The sequence below is a fragment of the Neofelis nebulosa genome, chromosome 1, assembly GCF_028018385.1.
Source record: "Neofelis nebulosa isolate mNeoNeb1 chromosome 1, mNeoNeb1.pri, whole genome shotgun sequence".
NCBI classification, from domain to species: domain Eukaryota; kingdom Metazoa; phylum Chordata; class Mammalia; order Carnivora; family Felidae; genus Neofelis; species Neofelis nebulosa.
Window position 1 is genome coordinate 229,811,564 of NC_080782.1, and position 27,862 is coordinate 229,839,425.

Here is a 27,862-nt window from a genome sequence, read left to right on the forward strand (position 1 = left end):
GCAGAGCCCTATGTGGAGCTTGAACTCATGAACCTCGAGATCTTGACCCAAACAAGATGTTTAACTTACTGAGATGCTCAGGTGCCCCTTTTACTTAGATTTTTAACAACAGTGCTATTCTCAAGATTGCCATTCTTTACTTGCACTGCTCATTAATGAAATGAATTATCATTTTTTTCTTGCTCAATTGTCAAGTTCAATCAGAACGGGGCAGATTGAACCTCACTTAATTTTGTATAAACTAAATAGCAAGTTTGTTGTTTTTTCCTTGTTAATTCTCATATACAGTAGTTTTCATTCTCATATACTTAGTGACCTTTTTTTTTAATCTCACTCCTAGTCTTAATGAGTGGGAATTCAACAGATCTATCTTCGGTAAGTTCTTCCTTTAATTCCTGGTGATATCAAGGAGGAGTCACTAGAACTGTATTAGCCTCTCATGGGTCTTGGCTTATCCAGAATGTTCCAGGCTAGATTCTCTACTTAATTTCTTGTCATAGGCTTAAAATACCAACTGCTTTAGGCATGTGCTCCCAGAGCATTCCTGCTCTTTGAGACAACAATTTATAGGGAGGAGGAGCAGAACTGGAGAACTCCTAAAACACTTATAAGACCCATGTTGCTTCAAAGCGTGCATCCTACATAGGATGTGAGTATTCTTTGCAGAACATAACCTCAGATCACTGAGTAACCCATAGTTCCTTTTCTTGTATAAAATTATTATTTCACAATATTGTTCCTGAATATGAACTGCCTATGTGGTTTCTCCACACATGTCCCCCTCAAAAATAAAATTTCAAGGAAAGAAATGAACTCTATTGAACACCTTACACATGCTTAGTTCTTTTCATATACTATTTTGGGTAATCCCCAAACAACCATGAGTTGGGTATATTATTAGTCCCATTTTATAGTTGAAAGAACCAAAATAAATAAATAATTAAATAAGTTAAGCAATTTGTTTAAGTCCAGGGAACTTCCAGCAACAGAACCAATGTACAACCCAAATCTGTCTGGGTTTGTTATGTGAGGCTGACTCCTGAAATAAAAGATTTTAAGAAAATTAAGTAACTCTTTCTTCACATCTGATACACATATTCCCTTAGGATATCATGGTATAATCTTGGGTATTAATCAACTTATTATTTATATATTTCTTAGACAACATTAATGTAGACTTTGGGGGAGTTTTAATTCCTATGCTCCTTTTTATAGATTAAGAACAATTACACCACAAGTTTTACATAGTGTGGAAAAAGTTAAGCATTCTGAACAAGAGAACAAAGTTTTAAGTTGCTTAACATTGAAATTTGACTATATTTAGCAGGTAGGCCAAAAATATCAACATTGTGTCAAACACAAAATACTGGATCTTAGGAGCTAGATCAACATCACAACAGGAAATAATCTTAAACGCCCCTATTCACTTTCCAATCCATTGAAATGTGGCTTTAAGATCATCCCACAGTAAACTAGTCACCAAGTCTTGTCGATTTTACCTCAATATATTTTAAACTGTTTTACTCATACACTAACATTGCTTTCATTTAAGCCATTACTTAAGTTCACATAAATCATTATCATTTGGATTACAATGGCTCCCTCATTTTTCTGCCCCCCCATCTTCCATCTATCTAATACGTTTTCCATTTGTCCATCAGTGTTATCTATTCTTAAATTTTTTCAATGCCTACTTATAATAGACAAGATAATAGTCAAGCTTACTATATATAGATGACTGTATACTTTTCTAATCTTATCTACTGCCTCTTTAACATACTTATTCTATGGTCTAGAAAAAAATCTTTATAGTATCTTTTAATGATAGTTCAGGACCTTTATAAGTGCCATCTCTTCCTGTAAACCCTACCAACCCCTGCGCCCAATAAAGCAAAGAGGCCTCCCAATTTCTCGATGCTGTCATTATAATATTAATCACATTGTTTTGTTTTTTTTTCTTTCTTTTCTTTTTAACAAGACTGGGATGTTCATAAAATGAGGTACAGTGCTTATTCATCTCTAGCCAACATGCATTGGCAAGGTACCTGTTATGAAATACAGACTCACCAGCAATATATGGCTAAATGAATAAATGACTGAATGAATACATGAATATGTTATATGAGAAGGAGGGGCAAAGAAGAAATAGAATTTTAATGTAGAGTTTTAATTTAATTTAAGGTAGTTTCTTAATACCATGAAATTCTATGGTACATTTAGCACAATGTAAATAAAATGAGGTAAATAAAAAATATGGGATAATTTAGGAGTATCTGTTACAGGATATTTTCTTTCTCAAGTATCTATACAAAATAGGAAATGAATGAATTGGTCTTCATCTTCTAATGTGAGTCTACTTTCCAAAAGAAACAGAACAAAACGTAATTTGTTCAATCCTATTTATTCCTATTCTAAAGCAGATAGAGTTGTCATGGATACAGGAAAGAAGTCAGGAGACAAAAGAAACTATTCTATTCCAAATGGAATAGATATCAGAAGGGCAAGTTCTGATATTCTAGGAAGAATCCAATTTTAGGCCGTTTGTTATAATTCAATTATTTGTCTTTGACTTGAGATGAACAGATCCTGAATTTTAAATATAATCTCTATAACTAAAAAAAATTAATGTTTACTTTTGAGAGAGAGACAGAGTCTGAGTGGGGGAGGGGCAGATAGAGAGGAAGACACAGAATCCGAAGGAGGCTCCAGGCTCTGAACTGTCAGTACAGAGCCCGACGCGGGGCTCGAATTCACAAACCAAACTGCAAGACCATGACCTGAAGTTGGATGCTTAACCAATTGAGCCACCCAGGTGCCCCAATATAATCTCTGTAATTTGATGAACCAAAACAAGTCAACAGAAAAGGCAATATGAGAGGTCAGAAAAAATTAGTCTTCCATCATCTATAGGTGAAGAGGGGACAAAAGCAGTTAATATTAAGGTTCCGCCTTTTGTCAGCATTATGAATTTGCGCAAAGAATTTTCCTTGTGTCTGTGTTTCAGTTTCCTGATTAGAAAATGAGGGTGTACTCTTTCAGATATTCTATAAACTGTGGGAAAGAACGCAGGCTCAAACTGTAAGATCAGATTTTTATTTAGCCAAGAAGACAGATTGATTGAAAGTGGAGTGGCCACACAGCATAGGAGCAGAATTCCCTTTGGTGCCAAAATCTTAAGAGAAAGGCATGGAGATTCTGGTGACACTGCAAGGTGGAGTCTGACTGGGTCAGAGAAGTTCAACTGCTTCCTGTGCTATAGTCTTTGAATAGACTATTTAAAAAAATTATAATCTGATTTTTAAATCTAAAATTAATGTTGTTTTTTTTCTTTTTTTTCTTTTGGAAAATGTTTACAAGCTTTGGCCTCTACTGATTCTTAATTTAGTGCCAACAGTCTTCACTTAATGAAAATAGTAGAATGTTGTTCCTGAGAAGTATATCTCTGACTCGAACTCTCCTGCATTAGCCAAAAGTACATTTCCTTTAAGGAGGGAAAATTTGTTAGGAGCATAAGTAAAAGAATATTTGTAAAATGTTTGACATATATTATCCCCTACCTCTACCCCTGCCAAAGAGTACTGCACTTTTCTAAAAGGTACACGTTGATATACTGGTTATTTTATGTTCATTAGAAGGAAAAACAATGGCACATCTTGACATTTGTCCATGAACCCCCACACCAGGCTGTGGTGGGACTTTCAAAGAGATTCTGCATATTTGAATCTAGATTTGGAATTTGGAATACTAGTAGGAGTTGCACTACTCAATCAAACTTTTTTTTAAATTCTTTTTAAGCAAGACCCAATTTACTCAATTATATACTGATATAATACAAAGATTAGAAAGCTGGGGTACAGTGGGGGGGGGTGTCTCTGGAGTGGGCTATCCTGAGCCTTTCTATTGCAACGAAAGAAGGAAAGGTGGAAAACAAACACTTAGAGACTTAAAAATCTCTGTCTTTATGTTGCTGTTAGGAAAAAAAAAATTACATACAATATCAAGTTATTCTCTTAAAACACTAAATCTTTCCCAGAGGATAAAATCTACTAATTATTCATGACTTTGGATCAAATTAATATATGAAAACCTATTATATAAAAATATATTCAGACCTACACTTGTGTCAGATTCACTGGAGGACTGGGGTTTGCTTGGGGAGAACTATAGAGAAGGAAGATAAAGCCTAATGGATAATTTTGGAGTTTGAGATTGATATCGAAGGACTTGATATGAAGAGAGAGAGGCATTAAAGATACAAAGTGGGGTGAGGAGAGGGAATTCACCTTGGTTGAAAACCTACCTCTGCCCCCACCTCCATCTAATTAACTGTTACGAAAAAGCTTTGGGAATTAAGTAATTGTGTTGGATGAAAACAAGGATCCACAGATAAGCATTTATTTTCTTATCACCTATTTGCAACTTCATATAAGTCTATAACTTCAAATACATAAAAGTGGAATTTTTTTGTAGAAAAATATATTATAATCTACCATGAACCTAAACAGTTATTATACTTCTTAGTACAGGATAGAAAAAAAAATGACTTAGCTCATGACCATATTTATGTTTCCAGTTACGGGTAAAGATGGTGATAATTTTACATGGCTCATGAGATGAATGAATGAAGTGTCACAGTTCTCAAATTTTGGTGTATACTGAAGATCTGATCACTTGCAGAACATATTAAAAAGGGTGGGATAACTCCCATGGAGAGATTCTGATTGCACGGGTCTGACTGAGGTGAGACCCTAGCATCTGTATGTTTAATAAACATCCCTGTGATACTAATGCACATTGACACAGGAGGACCAACCGAGTTCATGCAGTGTCCTGAGTTCGCGCAGATGGCAAAGTCTGGATTTGATTTCTCAGCAAGCTTCATTTCTCTTTTTGTATGTGGGGAGCATGGCACTGCTTAGCTAGTTTCACTTAGTTGTACAGTCCCAAAGTCTATCCCTGAATTAAGCAGCTCAGAAACAATGTTATTGGAAAGATTACAAAGAGTATACACTAATTCAACATTGTTGGTCCCTTCTTAAGAGGAGTCTCCAGGTATTCTAATGCTAGTTTCGTCCCTAGATTAAGGAAGTCAACTTTTATGGTACACATACAAAGAGAGTAACTTTCCATTTGTTCACAGGCCACAAAGGTCAATTTGTCTCAAATCTCCTGCTTTTCTTCTTTCCAGTGTCTTCAGTGACTAATTGCTTAGCTATTTACTCTTCTATGCAAAACCAGCTAATACCACTATGAAGGATTTGTATACTTTACTCACCCTATAGTTTAATATGGATTTAGAAAACATTGCTATCAGGGCAGAACATGTTGAAGTTGTTTTAAGACACATAAACTAGGAAATCAGCTTAGAATCGTGGCTTTTAAACTCAAAGTAAAACTTTGAGTCTCAAAGTAAACTATGAGAAATACACTTCATATCATAACCCTATACACCCATACAGCAAACCCTTCAGCAAGCAATATTTACCTATACCCAATTATTTTTTCTATTATTTACTATTTCCTATTTTTGAAAATGCCAACAGCAACCCATTACTTTCATATACTGTTAAAGGCCAAGAAAATAGTTTCAAAAATACTGATCAGAAGACTCCCTCCTTTTAGGGTTAACCCTGGGCCAAATAATCAAGCTCCTAGCTTAAATTCGTGATTGCAAGTAAACGGCTCAAAGTTATAATGTCCAGGAGAAGGACAGCCAATGCTAACGGGAATACAAGGCTGAAAAGCAATGGAACAGGACTTGGTGAAGTGAGAAAAACCAGCTCAAGATCCGAGATGTAGTAGTGACTAAAAGAAAAGAAGGCTTGCTTCAAGCCATTTTATTCTACTTAACTTCTAGTAACAGGAGTAGAGAAACATGGATTGATGGTGTATAAAGACAACTTGGGGGAAAAATCTGGAAGCAAATGAGGCCTAACAGCACCAGCGGCCACAGTGATGCCAGGAAAAACTGTGTACTCCAGGACAGTCTCTGGTTAATTTACCAAGTTCTGTGCGCCCTCAGTGGTATGGTTCCTTTACCAAGGGAAAACGGTTGCAAAAGTGTCCCAAATACTATGATTACAAGTCCCAATAAAAGCTTTACCCTTGGCTAAAAATACAACTTCTTATTGTTGAGTCTACCAGTATGAATTCTAAGAACTAGAGAATGATGCAATCTAAAATATATTCCTTTTGGAAAAGAAGGGAGAGAACAAGTAACATTTGGCTTTTATCTTTGCTGTTTCCACTGGTTAGTGATACAATATACTAGGAAGCCTCTGACTACCACCCTATCCTTCCACTTGTGTGCGTATTAGTGTTCTGCGTAAAATGTGATTTAGTCAATGAGGGAGTAGTGACACTATCATATTGAGAACACACAGAAACCCACCAGTGCTCTGGATGGGATGTGTAAGGTACTCTAGTGTCCTCAACCTCCTCTGTCCATAGTCTTCAAAATCCAGCTCAAATGTCACTTAAACAAATAATAATAATAATAAATAGATGCTCATTTCTTGAGTCCCTATTATGTGTCAGGAACACTGAGTACTGATTATGTACCAGGCTAAGTGCATTATAGGTATCATTCATTTGATTCTTACCTCATTTGATATCTTATTAAACAAGCATAATTAGCCCCATTACACTGATGAAGAAACTAAGGCTTAGAGAGATTAAGTATCTTGCTCAAAGCCACACAAACAGGCAAATTGTGTTTGACTTGTTTGGGAAATAATCAGCTTGGTACGGCTTCTCCCAGGGCATTCCAGAGAGTGGGATGCAGAGTTAGGCATTCATTCACTTAACAATAATTTACTGGGAGCCTTCTTCGTGGTAGTAAAGGACAATGAAATATGAGGTGACATAGGGGTGCTTTAGGAGTGAATGGAGTGTGCTTGAGTCAGTGTGGGAAGGCAAGGGAGGCCAGATAAGTAAAAGCCTCTCAGGTCATGTTACAGAACTTTATAAGCAATGAAGCACTACTGTAGTTTTTTTTTTTTTTTAAGTGAGGTTTATTGAGGTATAATTTGCACATAATAAAGTTAATTCTTGTTAAATGCAATTTCATGAGTTTTGACAAATGCATATTTTGGGTAGCCACTGTTACAACCACAACATTTCCATCACCCAAAATGTTCCCTTGTGCTTTTCTCCTGCCATCCATAGCAAGGATCGAACTATTTTCTGTCTCTCTAATTCTGTTTTTTCCATAATGCCCATAAATGCAACCACATAGCATATTTTTTCTGTCTGGCTTCTTTAGCTTCACAAAATACTTTAAAAAATGTTTATTTATTAATTGAGAGAGAGAGAGAGAGACAGACAGACAGACAGACAGACAGACAGACAGAAAGGGAATCCCGAGCAGGCTCCACACTGTCAGCGCAGAGCCCCATGTGGCGCTCGATCCCAGGAACCTGTGAGATCATGACCTGACCCCAAATCAAGAACCGGACGTTTAAACAACTGAGTCACACAATTGCCCCTGGGTTCACAAAATACTTTTAAGTTCCACGTATGTGGCGCATATCTGTGGCTTATACCTTTTATCGTTGAGTAGTATTCCCTATAACATTACATAGTAGCTTATCCATTTATCTAGTGATAGACGTTTGGGTTATTTTCATCTTGGGCTATTATAAATAGAGCTGCTATCAACATTCACATACAGGTCTTAATTTGGACCAATATTTTCAATGCTCTCAAGAAAATATCTAAGTTTGGAATTATTGGGTCAAATGGTTAAGTGGATGTTTAACCTTGTAAGACACTGACAAACTGTTTTTCAAGTGGATGTGCCATTTTGCACTCCCACCAGCAAGGTACAAGGTTCCAGTGGCTCCACATTCTCACCAAGGCTTAGTATTGACAACCTACTGAATTATGCAGTAATTCAGCACATATGTGCATAATGCTATCTCACTGTATTTAAAATTGAATTTCCCAAATGAATAATGATGTGGAGCATCTTTTCACGTGCTGATTGGCCATCTGTATATCTTCTTTGTTACTGTGTCTGTTCAAATCATTTGTCTGACTGGTATTGGGTAGTTTGTCTTTTTATTATTGAGCTGTAAGATCTTCTTTCCTCCATTCCATTGCTCTATCTCTCTATCTTTACACCAATCCTCCAACTCTGTTCATTTTTGATTTGTGTTGGCTACTGTTAGTCCTTTGTATTTTCACCAAAATTTAAAAACTATCTTGTTAATAGCCTGCTGGAATTCTGATTAGGTTTGAGTCTATAGACCAGTTTGGGGAGAACTAAGATCTTAACCATGTTAGGCCCTCTGATTCATGAATACATATTTCTGCATTTATTTATTTTTAATTTTTTTACAGAAATATTTTGTAGTTTTTATCACACAGGTCTTTCACAAATTTTATTAAGTACAACCATAAGTAGTTCATGTTTTTGATAATATAATGGTTTTGCTTTATTTAAGCTTCCAATATTTCACATATATTATAAATAAATGGTATTGTAATAGATTTTTGGTTTTTTGCGCATGATGCATATATTTATAATCCTTTTTTATAATTGATTTTTGAATATTGACCTCATATCATGTGACTTTGCTAACTTCACTTATGACACTATCTTTTTTCAAACATCTTAGAATATTCTACTCGCCTAATTGAACTCGCTAAGACCTCCAGCCCAATATTGAATACAAATAGTGAGTGAGAACATCCTTGCAGTGTTTTTGATCTAGAGGGAAAGCATTTACTCTTTCACCATTACGTAGTATGTTAGCTGTATATTTTCTATAGATAGCACTTATTACATTGAGGGAGTTTGATTTCTAGTTTACTGAGAATTTTATTATGAACATATGTTGAATTTTTCAAATGTTTTTCTTATGAATTTTAAAATATCCATACATATATTTTCTTTTTTAATCTGCTGACATTGTATAATTCATTCATAGATATTTTTGAATATTAAATCAACTCTGCATGTTTGGAATATATACCTCTTGCTTATGATACATCTTTTTCATGTATTCCTGGATTTGATTTGCCAACTTTTATTAAAGGTAATATTAATATTGTACCTATGCTTATGGTGGATATTGATCTATAATTTTATTACTTGTAATTGTTATTGTTATCAGGGTGATGAAATCTCATAAGACGAAGTGTAAAGCATTACCTACTCTTCTATTTTGGGAAGACTTTGAAATTAATTTTATTTTTTTTTTTCCTTAAATGTTTGGTAGAGATATTAAACAATTTTAACATCAATCTATTCTTAAGTAAGTTAAGTCTTATTTTTCTTACATTGTGCTAGGAATGAAAAAAATCTAGACTTTGAATAATGGACTGTTTTGAAGTCTGATTCATAAATAGGAGTAGTGCTTTTTCAAAAAAAATATGTAAACATTCATATATGCAAATATAAACAAATGACTTTTTCTTATTACTCTTCTATCTCAGACTGTGACTCTTTAAGATAGTCATATTATAAAGGAAGTATCCTGGTTTTTCAAACGTTGGTCTCTACAACAGTAACTAACATGAAAAATAATCAGCCTATATACTTAATGCTTCTATTTCCCTAGCACCTTAGGAAGAGCTTCTAGACTAAAATCTATAGCCCAGGCCATGGCTCTACTCTGGTCTCACCTGGATTGCTCATTCTATTCCTTCACCTCACTTCTCACCTTTAGCTTATGCTTGGACTGGCCATACACATTGTACCTTTATGTTAGCACAGGCCCTCCGGCAACCCATTAGCTCACTTTTACCCATATCTTTTATTTAAACAACATACGAGCTATAAATGCCAATTCTCAGCTCCTCTATTGCCAAGTTATGTCAAAAATAGAAACCAGTTATATCAGAATGGTATAGAAACTGAATCCAAGTTTTCTAATAAAGATATGGATCATCTGAATCTTGACCGGCATTTGCCTGCAATAAGTAAGCTAAGAAGAGCAAGAAAAAAAGTAATGTCTCTAGAAGAAATAAGACACAACAGGAAATAAGACATATAAATGACTATACCAAAAAATTGTCACTCTTGCCTTTTTTTGGTCTTAATAAAAATAATATAAATTAGAAGTATTTTATGAATTATTACTTAACTCTCACCAAAATTAAAATAATCCTCTCTAGGAGGAAAGTATATTTAAAATCATCCTCATGAAAGAAAAAGAATCTCAATACACACACACACACACACACACACACACGTGCAGATATATTTTAAACATAGTTAAAAATGCAATTCAAAGAAAATTTATGATAACCAAATTCTGAAATATATTTTCTTATTCCTTGAAATCTAGCCATTATTAGATAGGACTTGCTAATTAATCTTAGTTTTAGGTAAATAACATTTTATTTATAATCAATGTCTAAAGCTAAGTCTATGAATTAGCAATACTGTTTAAGATCTATACAATTAATTTTGTAAAAGTACAAGATTTTGTTTACCTCATTCATTTACAAAACTCACACATTTAATAACTTACCACATGTGTAAAATGAGTAACAGAGTAGTAAAGAAAAAAGGTTTAGATTAGGTGGGGAGCTTCTGTTTTCCAGAAGTTTTCAGGGATTCTTGGTTCAAAATTAAACCGGAATCTCAACTCTAAGAAAAAGAGTTTCTTACCTTAGAGTTTTGGAAGTTACTCTTTATTTAATACACTTTTTGCCAAATCAAAGACACAAAACGAATAGATAAACCAAAGCTTATTGGCTTAATTATTAAATAACAGTTGTTAAAATAAAGAAGATATTCAAGTTGGGGCTATATAATCACTAAGGAATTACGCTTAGATGCAAAATGCTTTTCCTCTTTAAAACCAAAGAAATGTAAGCTATATATTTTTCACTGTTCTAAAGAACAAAATAAAATTGGAATCTTATGAATCTTATGTTAAATTCGGTACTAACTACAAATACACACTGCTTTTTATGCAAACTAATTAATTATATCCTAAATGCTTTCAAAAGAGGGATAAACGTTTATTTTAGGCAAATGATTAATTTATTTCAAAGGATACGCAAATTCCATAATTTAAAAAAGTCTTTATTTGCTTTATAGTTCAATTCATATTTTAATAATTTAAAATCCAATTATTATTGCCAAGATATTATAGGCAATTTTACATCCCATTAACCTTGCTTTGTTTTAATTATAAAGATCCTTTGTTAGATTCCTTTAAATGATCCAGTTTATAATTTCAGTCTGTCCTAGGGAGTACTTTAATTCAGCTGCACATTCATCAACTGTTTTTGTCCTGTTAATTGTAGACAACTGCACAATTGCTTTCTCCGGCTATGATTGATGAATTATATTCACGGGTATAGCTGTTAAGTAGGATCAACATTTATAACAATTTCAACTTAAAGATTTTTAACTTCATTCCCACAAGGACAAATTAAAGACTGCTATTCTAACGACCAAGAGAAAGTGTTTTTTATATGCTTTATTTTAAACTAGTAGAGAAAGTTAAGAAAAATGCTGTATGTCTGCGCAAATGAGATAGAAGAGTGTATAAAGAGTCTAATTTGTGCTTGGCACATAGTAGGGCCTCAACAAATAGAAGCCTATCTGTTTATCTAACAGAGTAATGTGTCTTCACTGTAACTACATCCTAACTATCCAAATATGATATATAAACACATATTTTTATTTTATTTTATTTTATTATATTTTTTAGTTTTTTTATTTTTTATCGTATTTTGTTTTATTTTATTTTATTATTATTTTTTTAAATATGAAACAGGAACCCTCTTGCACTGTTGGTGGGAATGCAAACTGGTGCAGCCACTCCGGAAAACAGTGTGGAGGTTCCTCAAAAAATATATACATATTTTTAAATGTTTATTTTATTTTTGAGAGAGAGAGCCCAAGCAGGAGAGATGCAGAGAGAGAGGGAGACAGAGGATTGGAAGCGGGCTCCATGCTGACAGCAGCAAGTCTGATGCGGGGCCTGAACTCATGAATGGTGAAATCATGACCTGAGCTGAAGTCGAATGCTCAACCGACAGAGCCACCCATATGCCCCTATATATGCTATTTTCTTAAAATCTGGAACTCCCAAGTTCAAATTTATGAAAGAGAAAGGTCTAAAGTGAAAAGAAATGAGGTAAACTGAAGGTCAGAGTCAGTAAAATTCTAAATATATAAGCAATGACAACAACAAAACTTCCATTTTTAAAAGCCTATATTGCAGCAGTTATAATAAATGTCATATGTTATTTCCAACATTCAGAGAAAAGGGGCAAGAAAGATGTTCCAAAAAATACCCTCACTACCCAAAAAACCCATCTGCAGCAACCACTGTATCTTTCCCCTTCTTGGCCAAACTCCTCGGAGTTGTACTTGCTGACTATGCTCACATCCCACTCACTCCTCAGCTCAAAACAACCTAGGTCCTGACCCCAGTACTCTAGTTAAGTCACTGCTTTCTCAGAAGTCATTCCCTTAATTATCTGCTCCCGCAGTACCCTCTATTCTGGCATATTTATAATACCAGTAATTAGAAGACTGCTGTCCCCACTGGACTGTAAGCTCTCTTATAGCAGGGCCTGGGTCTCTACGCAGCACCCTTAGCACACAGGTACTCACTGGTGTATGTGTGGGTGAAACCAACATGACCATCTTGTCACCGAATCCAGTGGTCCCTCTCATCCTAACTTAAAAACCCTCTTGCTGGGGTGCCTGGGTGGCTCAGCAGTTAAAGGGCAGACTCTTGGTTTCAGCTCGGATCATGATTTCATGGTTCGTGGGTTCAAGCCCCATGTCAAGCCCTGTGCTGATGGTGTGGAGCCTACTTGGGATTCTCTCTCTCTCTCTCTCTCTCTCTCTCTCTCTCTCTCTCTCTCTCTCAAAATAAATTAAAAATTAAAAAAAAAAAACCTCTTTTGTTCACTCCTCATTGCTTCTCACATATTCTACTCATCATTCTTTTCTTAATTCCTTCAATAAATATTTGTGATTGTGAACTATGTGCTAGGTATTATTCCAGAAACCAGGAATATATCAGTGAAGAAGACACAAATTCTTAAGGCCAAGTACATTTTGGTAAAGAAGATGGACGTAAAGAATGAAAATAATTTGAGATGGTGTTACTAAATGTTAAAACAAAATCATATGACGGAAGTGTGGTAACTCAATAAGATGGTTAAGGGAGCCTCTCTGAGGGGGTGACATTTAAGCTGATTCCTAAATGACAAAAAACAGCCAATCATGTACAGCTGTGGGTAAAGAGGATTCCCAGCAGAAACAGCAGCAAAAAGCATGGCATCATGTTCTCTGCTCCTTCCACACAGGTTCCCCGAGCATCACATCTGTATCCTTATCTACCATTTACCATATAAGCTCAGGACTCCTAAATCCAAATCCCTATTCTACCTGTCTCTTTGGAGATGCAAATTCAAGATGTCTATTCAACATTTCCACTCAGAAATTTCACAGATGCTACAAAATCAGTGTAACCAAAAGTGAAACTATGTCCCACCCAACCCATATTCTTCCTTCTCTATTGTTCCAACTACACTATACTTACAGTATAAACCATCCAGCTATTAAAGCCAGCAATCAAGTTATGTTTGATCCCTTCTTTTCTCTCTTACAATCTAATCTATCAGCATTTCTCTAGACTTAATTTCCAAACGATACTTTAAATGTGTCCACTTCTTCCTTCCTCATAGCCACTAGTAGTCAGTCTATGATACCAGCATCTTAAGCAAGATTTCTTAATCTCAGATTAGTTTCAATCCGGAGTCCACTTGCTACACTGTAGATTATGCCTAGCTCTCTTTAATTATATCATAGCACCCTTAGCATAGCTTATAAACCCTTCATGGCATGACCCTTGCCAGCCACCCTGGCCAAGATGCGATGACCTTGCCTATGTGGCTGGTACACAACAGGCACTTACATAGCTTTTGGCTGATTAAAAAGAGCTGTCCAGCAACACGTCTTGCTATCTCTTGCCTCCAGGGTTTGGTATCAAATTATTCCCTTGGTCCAGAATTTTATTCCTCTTTTTTTTCTTCTTTTACCTAGCCAAGTTCTAACCATCTCTCAGTTCTCAATGCTATCTTTCGCATTCTACTTGTATACACTTTTTATTTTGAACCTCCTGTTGTTGGTTTTTTTTTTAATAGACTATTTTTAGAGTAATTTTAGGTTCACAGCAACCTTGAGTAGAAGATACAGAGAATGCCCAAATATCCCCTCCCCACACACATATCTCCTCCATTACCACCATTCCCTACCAGAGTGGTACATTTGTCACAAATGATGAACTTACATTAAGAAAGCTTTATCACCTAAGGTCCATAGTTTACATCTTGGTGTTGTAGCTTCTATGAGTTTTGACAAATGTATAATGACATGTATCCACTATTAGAGTATCAAGCAGACTAGATTCACTGGCCTAAAAATCTTCTGTGCTCTGCCCATTTATTTATGCCTTCCTCTTCCCTAACTCCTGGCAACTACTAATCTTTTTACTGTCTCCTTAGAGACATATATGGTCATATAGTTGAAATCATACAGTATGAAGCCTTTTCAGATTGCTTCTTCCACTTCGTATTATGCAATTAAAGTTTCTCCATATCTTTTCATGGCTCAACAGCTCATTTCTTGTCTCATTTATTTTTTTCACTAAAAAATAAATATCCCATTGTCTGGATGTACCACATAAATATACGGGTATCTGTTTATCCCTTCATCTACTAAAGACATCTTGGTTGCTTCCCAATTTTGGCAATTATGCATAAAGAGGCTAGAAATATCTGTGTGAATGTTTTTATATAAACATGTTTTCAACTCTTTTGAGTAGACACAAGGGAGAATGACTGCTGGATCTACAGTAAGAATATGTTTAGTTTTATAAAAAACAAACAAACAAACAAACAAACAAACAAACAAAAAACACTACCCACCTGTTTTGCAATGTGGCTATACCGTTCTGTATTCTCACCACCAATGAATGAGAGTTCCTGCTGCTCCACATCCTTGTCAGCATTTAGTGGTGTCAGTGTTTCAGATTTTGGCCATTCTAAAAGGTATGTAGTACTATTCACTGTTGTTTTGATTTGCATTTCCCTGACGATGACAGGCATCTTTTTCTAAGCTTATTTGCCATATGTAGATATTCTTTGGTGAGGTGTCTGTTAATGTCTTTGAATCATTTTTTTAACCGGATTGTTTATTTTCTTATTGTAGAGTTTTAAGAATTCTTTGCTATTTTAGATAACAATCCTTTATCAGAAGTATCTTTTGTAAATATTTTCTCCCAGTCCATGGCTTGTCTTTTCATTCTCTTGACATTGACTTTAACAGAAGTTTTTAATTGTTTTTAAATGTTTATTTATTGCGTGCCTGGGTGGCTCGGTTGGTTTAGCGCCCGACTTCGGCTCAGGTCATGATCTCATGGTCTGTGAGTTCGAGCCCCACGTCAGGCTCTGCGCTGACAGCTCAGAGCCTGGAGCCTGTTTCAGATTCTGTGTCTCCCTCTCTCTCTGACCCTCCCCCGTTCATGCTCTGTCTCTCTCTGTCTCAAAAATAAATAAACATTAAAAAAATTTTTTTTTAAATGTTTATTTATTTTTGAGAGAGAGTGAGTGAGCATACAAGAAAGTGGGGGAGGGGCACAGAGAGGGGGACAAAGGATTCAAAGTGGGCTCTGTGTTGATGGCAGACAGCCTGATGTAGTGTTTGAACTCATGAACCATGAGATCATGACCTGAGCCAAAGTCGGACACTTAACCGACTGAGCCACCTAGGCACCCCCAGAAGTTTTCAATTTTAATGAAGTCCAGATTGTCAACTCTTTCTTTCATGGATCATGTCTTTGGTATTGTATTTAAGAAGTCATCACCAAACGCAAGGTCATCTAGATTTTCTCCTATGTTATCTTCTACGGGTTTTATACTTCTGCATTTTACATTCAGATCTCTGATCTACTTTGAGTGATTTTTATGAAGGGTATAAAGTCTGTGTCTAGATTTATTATTTTTTTTGCATGTGGATGTCCAGCACCATTCGTTGAAAAGGCTATCTTTGTTCTATTGTATTTGTTTTTCTTTGATACATTGTTTGAAAACCCTGATAGTCCTACCACCTGGGGGATACACCCCTTTAGTCTAGATTAGATGCCTTGTCTTTTGCTTGTATTCATACCTATATCACCTCTATCACAGCACCCTTGTAATACTGTGTGTATTCCTCTAATATTTGTCTCTCCCCCAAAATTCAGAACCATGTTTGTATCATTTACTTCTCTATTCCCATCTCCATAATAGTATTTGTATGTAGTATAGGCACTGAATAGACTTTTGCTGTATCAATGTACACATGATCTGTTCTTTCATATTTATAGCTAGTCATGTTTCAATTTTTGTTTCAAAATCCTCTTTATTGGAGGAATAATTGGTATGAAAAATGAAAACAAATTCTAGAATGACACAAAGAACATTATCATGGGCATTTGGAAGGTTTTCAGGGACTAAAATTTAAAAAAATTATAACTGCTTTCTATAAATCTAACTCTTTTCCTAAAACAAAACAAAACAAAACAAAACAAAACAAAACAAAACAAAACGAATTCCAAACTCTACCCCTGAGCAATAAAACAGTATCAGAAGCTAAAACCTCTGGTATGAGCAAATTTTCTACTCTTTCCTTTCCTAAGACAATAACTATAATCTTAAGTGAGGAAGATCCAATTATATTAAGTCTTCAGAGTTACTGATGACAAGATAATTTTTGTTTTTTACTTCACAGTTGAAACAAATGGGCAAAATTAGCATGTATGTGATTTGAGAGATTTCTGTAACTAAAATGAAAATGAATAGTCTGGGCAAATTTTTGTTTTTATATGTTTTTCATTGCCTTAGGATGGATAATAATTATTATCAATTCTCATCACAACCAAGTTTTGTAAGAACTAAGTATGTTATTATTATGTAAAATTAGTATTTATGTTGTAAAAGAAAACTGGTATTTTCCTGTATCTTTTGCTTTGCAATAAATGTAAAATTTATTTTAACTTCTAGAGTTGTATTACTATGACTAAAAATAATTTAGTCATGGAAAATGTAAATGAGAAATATAAAATAAGATAAATTACTATAAAAAGAGGTTATGTCTCTAATTATAATAAACTGATGAGAAAAAACTAATACTAAAAAAGTAATACTAATGTGCATTGAAGTTAATCCCTTTTTTTTTTTTTTGAAAGAGAGACAGAGCATGAGCTGGGGAGAAGGGGAGAGGGAGAAAGAGAGAGAATCTAAAGCAGGCTCCATGCTGAATGTGCAGCCTGACACAGGGCTTCATTCTACGACCTTGGGATCATGACCTGAGCCGAAATCAAGAGTCAGATGCTCAACCGACTAAGCCACCCAGGTGTCCCTAGTTAATTTTTTAAATGGGTTTCTACAGCATATATAAATTAATTTTCAAGGACTATCTTGTCAAATATCCTTTGATGACACCTTCTTTGATAAAGAGAAGTTTTATATACAGTAAGTGTTATCCCCTTATCATCAATTTAGTTAAATCCAGTTTCAAATAAGAAATAAATTAGATTATGCCAAATATTCAGTCCCTATTTTCCAATGAATATATTATATCATAGAAAAGAATTGTAAAGGATGCAGGTTTTTGGCTGACAGAAGCTATACATGTCAAACTGGTGACAGTTACATCTATCTTCATGTATCCACTGCCAATAAAGTATTGGAAAAATCACAGTGAACAACTGTTTATCATAAAGTGATGAGTACAATGATGGGCTCAAACATGAATTTACTTACAGCTTCATTTTAACTATGGTACATATAAATTCCTGACCTGACTGTTCTTCTTCCCATAATTAATATCCTTCCCATTTTCAGTTGGATATCGGACAACATGATATCTTCAGATAAAACTCCTTCACATGAACGGAGATGGGCTGCGGGAGTGAATGCCGAGCATGGCTTTGAAAACAGATGGAGTGGCAGATGGGCTTGCCAAGCGGCTCACTCGATCTGGGTTACACAACTTTACTACCCAGTTAAGATGAGGCTCCATCTCACAAAAGCCTTAGAAAGTCTGTTCCTTTATTTCATACATGCTTTCCCCTACCCCAAAATAAATGATTAGTATCTTAAACTTTGTTCCTTTGAAGATTAATTACCTGTATGATAAATTATTTAACTAAAATATATTTTCTTACCCATTTTTGGAACAGATGGTAGGAGAGCAGTCGCCTAGTGGAATAAAATGTACACAGATGAATTATCTAAAAAGTGTAAAATTAATTACCTTCCTTCATTGATGAGTTCAATAAATGCAAGTCCTGCATTCTTCTGAATAGAATTTTGCCATTCCTAAAAGGAGAAACCAAACCAAGTATAAGAAAAATGATCACGTAAACAAAATCAGAACAATATACAACATATTTAAATTGATCAGGAGATTAAATGTTCTATTTACACGTGCATTCCAAGTGACTGAAAAGTACAGAGGGAAAAAAAGTTTACAAATGAATTCTTTTGAATTTGTAAAAAAACAACAAAAAAAGGAGAAAACATTAATACCATATCCAAATGTAATCTCTCCTTGCTGATCTAGATGAGAACATATTTGTGCATTTGGTAGTTCTACAGTGTAATCATTATAAATTTCTGATTGTTATACAGTGTTTCTGGATTAGGAAAGTATATTGCTTACTTTATACTCTTCCTATGACATATTTAGAATATGCTTTAACCAATTTTTTTTCAATGGATCCTGGTTTAGTCAACTGATTTTTTTTTGTTGCTTTTTATATAGCTGGAAAATTACAACTTTTTTGGATTAAAAGTAATATCCTTTTCAATAGTACTGTAAATAAACACTTCCTTAATACATTTTATAAAAAAAAAAAAAAAAACCCTACTGACCACTCACATCACTCATCTAGCCAGATTTTCTAGCCAGATTTTTCTGTATCATTCTCCTACTACTAAAGTGCTACACACCGAGGTAGTCACCTGTCTCCCCACAAATTCAGCTTCACATAAAGCAGTCTTTATGTCGGCCCTTCTCTCTACTCTTGATCACACTGCCTTTTTAGAGCTTTGCACCCATGCTGGGGAAAAAATGCGGTCCCCCAACATAGATACTTGGTGTATAAGTATTTTCTGCTGTAAGTCAATCTGTGAAGAATTAAAGAAGAACATATCATGAACCTACATTTCCCCAGGAGAGAGAATCAACAACTTGGGATATGGAAGCCTGGGGACTATAATGATCTTATAAAGACCTAAATGGCTCTATGGTTGGCTACGTGGTTTTAGCAAAGCCACTGTATTTTAGCTATCATACATAACCTTTAGCAAAAATTCATCTAAATGATAAGACCACTATTGCACTTTACAGAGCTTATTAAAACTTTCCAATCATTTCTATTGTGAACAATTATAGGGAACTCTTTTTGCTATGTTTTAATAAGATGTCTTCTACCATCATCCTTTTATGTATTTTGTATATTCCCATTACATATACTATATTTATTGCAAGCCAATATCCCACAAAATGTGGAAATTTCTCAGGAATACTTGACGTTTATTGTGGCATTAACTTAAAGGGAAAACTGATTCTTATATAGCGAGAACCATGACACTCCGAAGAGTAAATTCTTACAGACAACTTCTTAAACATGATTTTCTTTATGACACTGTTTGTACACCAAGGCTCTTTTATCAGCATAAACTTTAATATGCATGGGATTTTTCAAGAAGATATTTCAAAGTACATATTCAGATATTACATATGCATCCCAAATTATACTGTGTCTAAAAGATCACAGAGTAAAATGTTTTAAAAACTCTGTTCAGATCAAAGATCAAACAAAAAATATCTGTGAGACGCCTCAGCCCATGAGACACTAATCTGCAATCTTTGATAGAGGAGCAGCACAAATAAGTCTTAGCCAAGTTAAGGATACTAGAATTTAAAGGATGAAGAAAGACACTGAAAATATATCACTGCAAGACTTCAGGCAAGAAATATGCTTTGGAAGAGTAATTTGACATTTTTGAGGAAGAGAAAGTGGTAGAAGACTGTTTTATGTGCCTTTCCGGAAGAGAAGCAATAGAAGCCTACACCGGTACTTCGAATAGGTGAATGGAAAACAAGAGACATTACAAAGAAGAGATGCCAGGGCTCGATGAGAAACTGGATTTAATGGCTAAAGTAACAACGTGGAAGAATATAAGGTTTAAGTGTTTAACATGAATGGCAGGAAGAATGGTGGCATTCTCGTGAAAATATTTAAGAATGGAACACATTTGAGGAAAACCATAGGATTGCTTAAGTATATATTTGTTGGATTGAGAATCATGATGGTATATCAAATAGAATGTGCAATTTGAGACTGTTTACATGAAAATATTGATTAAGGCAAACCAGAGGCATATCTCTAAAGAAGAATCAACAGAAAGAGGATCAAAAGACCTAGGCTGAGTTTTGGGAATCATTCACATTTCTAAAATTAAAAAGGGGAGAGAGAAGCAAACCATGAGACTCTTTAAAAAAAATGTTTATTTATTTATTTTGAAAGAGAGAGAGCAAGTGTGAGTGAGGGAGGGAGGGGCAGAGAGAGGGGGAAAGAGAGAATCCCAAGCAGGCTCAGCACGTAGCCTGATGCAGGGCTGAATCCCACATCTATGAGATCCTGACCTGAGCCAGAATCAAGAGTTGGATGCCCAACCGACTGAGCCATGCAGGTGCCCCAACAAACCCTAAGAGACTCTTAACTAGAGAGAACAAACTGAGGGTTGATGGAGGGAGGTGGGTGTGGGGGTGAGTTACACAGGTGTTGGGTATTAAGGAGGGCACTTGTGATGAGCACTGACTGTTGTATGTAAGTGATGAATCACTAAATTCTACTTCTGAAACCAATTTTACCATATGTTAAGTAGCTAGAATAAAAATAAAAAACTTCAAATAAAAAACGGAAAAAGAAGCAGTTAACAGAGATAAGAAAAGATCTAACAAAATTTAAGAATAGTAGCAAAGTTATGATAGCACTATTTAAAAGAAAATAATTCACTGGTTGCACTGGCTCAACGAAACAAAAAGATACAAACAAGACCCTTTAATCACTAACATCATTCTCCTTTTGATGATCAAGAATTTAAGTTTTATTGCACGTGATTTGTAAAACGCAAAATACAGCACGCCCCAAAGTATACGCAATATAAATTGAAAAGTAGAAAAGACAGAAAGATGCCATCCCAAGGGAGGGGATGGAAAGCGAGAGCTGGCGCTGGCTGTAGCCGGGGGCTGGCACGGGAGTTGGAGCCTACGCGGTCTCTCCCTCTGGAGCTGACTCTATCTGTGATGCCAGTGGTGGTATGGTACCAGGGTCGGCACTCGGTGTGGAGCTGGATCCAGCTCTAGAGCTGATGCTCAGACTGCAGTGAGAGAGCTGGTTGTTGGACTGGCTCTAGTTCTGGGCTGACTCTAAGTCTCGCACTGTTGCCAGACCTGGTGTGAAAACTGGTGATGCAGAGGACTCCGGAGCTAGAGCCGGAACTGGCGTGAAGTGCGGAGTGGGAGCAAGAGCTCCTGTTGGAGCTGGCTGTAGCTCGGCGGCCGGCCCTAGCTCTACCTCTGCAGCTGGCGCAGATGCTGGCTGTGGCTCCAGAGCCGCCGCTTGGACCTGTTCTGAACCTGGCCCCGGCTCTGGAACTGCTGCTGGAGCCAGTGCTGCAGTTCACGATGGCACTGCCTTTATCCCCGGGGCCGGCTCGAGCTCTGTCCTGGAGCGGGTCTGGAGCTGCTTCTAGTTCTAGAGCGGGCACTGCCTTCAGCTCTGGGGCTGGAAGGGGTCCCAGAGCTGTGTGAAGCCCGACAGCTTGTTCAGTTGCTCTCCCGAACCCCACAGGTGCCGGAGCTGGTGCTGGAGCTCGCGGAAGAGCCGCTGCCGACACTTCTCCTATCACTGTTGAAGCCATGATCTCGAGTTGGCAACTCGACAAGAAAGACCCAGACCAAGACAAGAGAACAAAAGAGATACCAGGAACAACAACAACAACAACAACAACAACAACAACAACAACAAAAACCTTGGAAAATGAAAGGCAGGGAAGAAACAGAAAAATGAGTCTGTAATTACACGGTTAAGGGATGGGAAGACATTGCAAGCATCAAAAAAAGAAGGCTTAAAAGACAAAGTTGCAAACATCTCCCCCCCAGAAAACAGAAAAAAAGATAAGGTGCCAACAAAAGGATAAAGGGATGCAAAAACCTTAACAGCACCAACAAAACTAAAGAAATAAGGAGACTGGAGGCTCTCCAACTGAAAGGCCCACTGAGTAGGAACTCTAGAAAGAGTGGATGGGGACCATGGAAGAGAGGATTTAGTTTAAATCAGATAAATTTAAAATTGCTCCCAGGATTGAAGCACATGACATAAAACCCCTAGCAAGGCACATCATCATAACATTTTCCCTAACACGAGGGTTAAGAAAAAGGCTAACAGGAAAAAAAATACAAAGAATCAAGAATAAGAATCAAACTAAACTTCTCAGTAGCAAATCCACAAAAGAGAAGAAAAGGAAACGCTTGCACAGTTATGGAGAACATTCAGGGCACAATATCTACCCAAAGTATCAATAACATATGAGGATAGATGAGTCACATTTTCAGACAGGCACAAATAAATATTTGCTTTTCATCCACTCTCTTTAAAGAACCTAGTAACGGTTTACTCTGCCAAAAATGAGGGCATCTCTCCCACAGGAGAGACAAGATTACATTGTGACAGCCCCCGAATCTCAGGGGCTTAAAAACCAAAGATGAATTTCTTGCTCAAGCTTCACGTCCATTGCCTATGTTCCTCTCTACATCTCATAAGGCATCTCATAAACACAGGTTTCTTTCTTTCAAATGAGAAGAAAAAAAACTAAATGAGAGAAAAAGGGACAACAAAATATTCCTCAGAAGATAAAGTATATTTTATCTCAGAAATCATCAGGCTTGAATATGGTTTTTAAAGCTTGTTTAATAATTTCTGAATGACAGTTATAAAAATAGCACAAATAATTATTTGGGCATCTTTGAAAATTCCAAACTCTTTACAACCTCAGTAAAATATCATACTCAGTACTGAATAGTAAACAAAAATGTGTAAATGCAAAGAAAAAACTGGAATGTGAAGGGAAAAGTATTCTCCAAGAAAAGTATAACTTGTAACAACAGTTTATGTTGGTAATGTAATAAATCCCTAAAGTGTGTACAAGAAATGATCATCTTAAAACTTTGGAAATGGGATCAAGCCTAGATCATTATTTTCTCACTGCTTAATACTTTCATTAATCAGAAAATATTCCCTCTGAAATATATTTATATTTTGTAGTAATATACTCACACATATATCTCCCTATTACATCATAAATTTGTTAATGAAAGGGAGGATCTTTTTTTTAATGTTTATTTTTGAGAGAAAGAGAGTGTAAGTGGGCAAGGGGCAGAGAGAAGGGGACAGAGGATCTGATGCAGGCTCGACACGGACAGGAGCGAGCCCAATGTGGGGCTCGAACTCACGAACTATGAGATCACGACCTGAGCCTAAGTCAGACGCTCAAGTGACTGAACCACCCAGGTGCCCTGGGATATTAAGTACAAATGCCTGGCATACTGTACATACTCAACGTACTTTTGTTGTCGAACTGAATTTAATCCTCCCAAATCAAGGGTATCGCTTCAATGTATGGTTCTCAATCTGGCTGTACAAAAGAATCAACAGGGGAGTTGTTAAAAAGTACCAATCATAAGACAATAATCTCCCATGACAGGGCCCAGGCATTGGTATCATTTTAAAGCTTCCCAAATTATTTTGATGTAAACTCGGTATTGAAAACCACTGCCTTAGGTCATCTCTCTCTCCCAAAAAGACTGCACAATACAAACCTCAAAGTACCTAACTTGCCAGCGTGGAGTAATTTAGTTATGAGGTAATATATATTTTTTCCTTCAGACTGTTCACTTATTTAAATTTCCTTCTCATAAATAGTATATTGTTGTATCATAATTACATCATAACTTACACCATAATTACTGAAGTATTCACATCCCCAAAATAACACCGTAACTAAGGTCCTTTCCAGTTCTGACATGGCATTTCATTCTCCCACATGGTATTTTTGTAGGACTCAAACGTTAACTTCTAGTGACTGTGTAAAAAAATGTGAGTAATGATAGAGGCTAGGCAATGATGCTATTCTTTAACACTGATGCACATTTTGTTCTGCATTTTAAAAAGTGTTTCTTAAATGTGCATTACCATGTACCTGATTCTAGGAGTTTCAAAAGAATAATTAGGTAAAATATTGAGAGGCTCACAAGTAGAGTACCTAGCATAGAGAGGAACTCTGTGTTTGTTGTGATGGCTGAGGCATAAACTACATTGAGAGTTGATAAATGGGCGAGAGCCGGACAGGGAAGACACTTTAATCGCTGTCCTAGCTTTCTAACAATTCTCTCTGACATGTAGACTTAGAGAAATTACTTAAAACAAGGGAAACGGACACATGAGAATGTATACAAAGGGGTAATAATCTATTGTCATTTCAACAAAGACAATCTTTTGGCAATGACAGGAAAAAAGTATATTTTCAAATTGTGTCTACGAATCATTCCAGAAAGTTTTCTGCCATTTGAGAAAACACGCACACATGCATTCATTCAAGTTGGAAAAAAATGAACATCTATAAGAAAAGGTGTAAATTAAACATCGGCATCAAATTTTTGTCTTCATGGGAAACATACTAAACTGGGTTTGAATGCCTGCAGAGAGATGCCAAGTCTGTAGACAGTTTTGTCATAATTTTTTAACTCTTCTATATGGATGCATAAAATTTCCTCAAGATGAAGGACTTTTTCAGAGAATTGGATATCAAGTTAAGGATCCTTTGAAACTAAACACTTTGAAGACAAATAGGTTCCAGAAGGATGACAATGAAATCCCTATGTTCTCTTCAACAATCACTTCATGGTAGTTAGATGACCTAGTAGAAATCTCAGACCCAGGACATATTTTTTCCCCCCAACGGTTTTTCCTCCTCTATGTCAGCTCAATTCACATTTCTCATTTCCTTTTGCTTTGTATACAATTAGGTGAACCAACTTAATGTCCTTAGAGACTCAATCCATCTCAAAATCTTTGAAAATATTTCACGGTAAAAAAAGGAGGGTTAAGTTGAAATCTTGTCTTCAGGAACTCCAGAATTGATTTTTTTACTTTTATATCCTTAATGTCTACTTATCATTAATTGCCAGAAAAGAAGTAGGTTATGTGCCTCAAATATTTTCCTTGTGAACGTTCATTATAACAAGTGTGCTTATAAATTCTGTGCAGTAAGTTGGAGAAATTAGTAAGTAAAAGGATTGAAGTAAAAACATACTGTATATAAATAAAACCAGATATAACTAATGTTTTCAATGAATACAAAAGTGAACTAATGAAAATAAATATGCAAGTATTAAATGTATCATTTGTTTTCATTTTCATTGCTTATTTTTATGAACATCCTACTAAAGCATATAGGAAAAATAGGATATAAGAAATGAATAATCAATCTCAAAGAGATTGTTGATATGAAATTCAGCCATAGAAAAACCATTAGGCAATGTGGAAATAGATCCAATTGGTTACTAAAAGTTGGTGTTTCATATAAATATAAATATAAATATAAATGTAAATAAGTATAAGTTTCCCAGGATCCTAGTAGACCATTAAATTATGTAAATAAATTTAACACCATTTTTTATTACAAATATCCTTATGCATATATATATAGACAGATACACACACACACACACACACATACTTGTGTTTGTATTTATAATGAAAAATAATCTAGGTTGTTTTATAAGATATTTTTTAAACAGTATTTTTTCTATAACTCTAAATATATACAATAAACAAACACATTTATATGCTATGTTAAGTTGCTGAAGATATTTCTTCCTTGGTGAGAAAACATATGCTACTAGAAACAATCAGAAAGATATCAAGAAATGATAACTTTATTAAATAAAAAAATAGGGGCATTTGGGTGGCTCAGTCAGTTAAGTGTTTGACTCTTGGTTTGGGCTCAGGTCATGATCTCACGGTTCATGAGTTGAAACCTTGCACTGGGCTCTGCACTGACAGTGTGGAGACTGCTTGAGATTCTCTCTCTCTCTGCCCCTCTCCACGTCTCTCTCTCTCTCCCTCTCTCAAAACACATAAACTTAAAAAAAATATGAAAATAGAGGAAATGTTTCATATTTTATATTTAGATAGGAAAAGGGTAAAAGCTAGACTAGGATTCTTTAAATAAACTTTCAGAGTTGTGCTTTTAATTAAAAAAAATTAAATTTAGGGGTGCCTGGGTGGCTCAGTCGGTTAAGCGTCCGACTTCGGCTCAGGTCATGATCTCACGGTCCGTGGGTTCGAGCCCCGCGTCGGGCTCTGTGCTGACAGCTCAGAGCCTGGAGCCTGTTTCAGATTCTGTGTCTCCCTCTCTCTGTGACCCTGCCCCGTTCATGCTCTGTCTCTCTCTGTCTCAAAAATAATAAACGTTAAAAAAAATTTAAAAAAAAAAAAAAAATTAAATTTAAATTTAAAACATATGCAACATTAAAAAAGTTAGGGTTTACCCTATTCAAATATGCACTTTAAGATTTAATACTAATGTGTTTTGAAGAACTTTAGTTTGATAGAATAATAACTTTTAAAACTTGACAATAGGGGCGCCTGGGTGGCTCAGTGGGTTAAGCATCCGACTTTGACTCAGGTCATGTTCTCCCGGTTCATAAGTTCAAGTCCTACAATTGGCTCTGTGCTGACAAGGCAGAGCCTGGAGCCTGCTTCAGATTCTCTCTCCAGTCTGCTTCTGTCCCCCTCTCTCTCTGCCCCTCCCCACTTCTACTTTGTTTCTCTCTCTCTCAAAAATGAACATTTGGGGCGCCTGGGTGGCTCAGTCAGTTGAGTGGCCGACTTCGGTGCAGGTCATGATCTCGCGGTCCGTGAGTTCAAGCCCTGCGTCGGGCTCTGTGCTGACAGCTCAGAGCCTGGGGCCTGTTTCAGATTCTGTGTCTCCCTCTCTCTGACCCTCCCCCATTCATGCTATGTCTCTCTCTGCCTCAAAAATAAATAAACGTTAAAATTTTTTTTAAATGAACATTAAAGAAATAAAACAAAATAAAAATAATATTTGACAATAAAACAAAATCCTGTACTGGTCTATAATCAATGAAATAACAGTGACTATCCTTCTATAATTTCCATGATTTACAAAGGTAAATATTTGTTCAGAAAAATTCATTTCCTGAGAGCTTACCATGTGTCTGAGACATGGCTAGATGCACTACTATTTTTTAAGTTATACTATACTGTTGAGATCACTTTTTTGAGGATCATCTTTGAATGTCATATTTTTCTAGGGCTAAGAATCAGTGTATCAGTAGACTGACTCTCAAAACATCATAACTTAGGAAGAGTATACAGTAAAATATAAATATGGAGAAAATTATACCATTAGCATAAGAGCTCTAGACTGTACTGAACTGCAGCACAAAAGTGCTGGGTATTATTAAGCTACTATACATACGTAGCTTCTCAAAAAATGCTTATAAATAACCTAATAATACAATAGACATTTGATATTTCTCAAGATGTATATTTCAAGACCTCTGTATTTAGTTATGTTTTGTGACTACCACCTAGGCTCATACTATATCCCACAACAAAAGTTCATTATAAAATTGCCTTATTTTCCAGAGTAAATACAAAACAACCACACTGTATTGAGCTGTTGATGCTGTGTTACTGCTTGGCGAATTCATTCCCACATACCAAATCAGTAG

General features: G+C 35.8%; 1 protein-coding gene across 10 annotated transcripts in view; it reads right to left on the reverse strand.

Moving 5' to 3' along the window:
* Positions 1-27,862, reverse strand: part of NBEA (neurobeachin) — a 681,254-nt gene that overhangs the window by 317,300 nt on the left and 336,092 nt on the right. For all 10 annotated transcript variants that reach the window (XM_058687599.1, XM_058687578.1, XM_058687548.1 and 7 more), the window contains one exon: positions 18,284-18,348. In XM_058687599.1, coding sequence (XP_058543582.1) covers positions 18,284-18,348 — 65 coding nt within the window. The remainder of the gene's footprint in view (positions 1-18,283; positions 18,349-27,862) is intronic.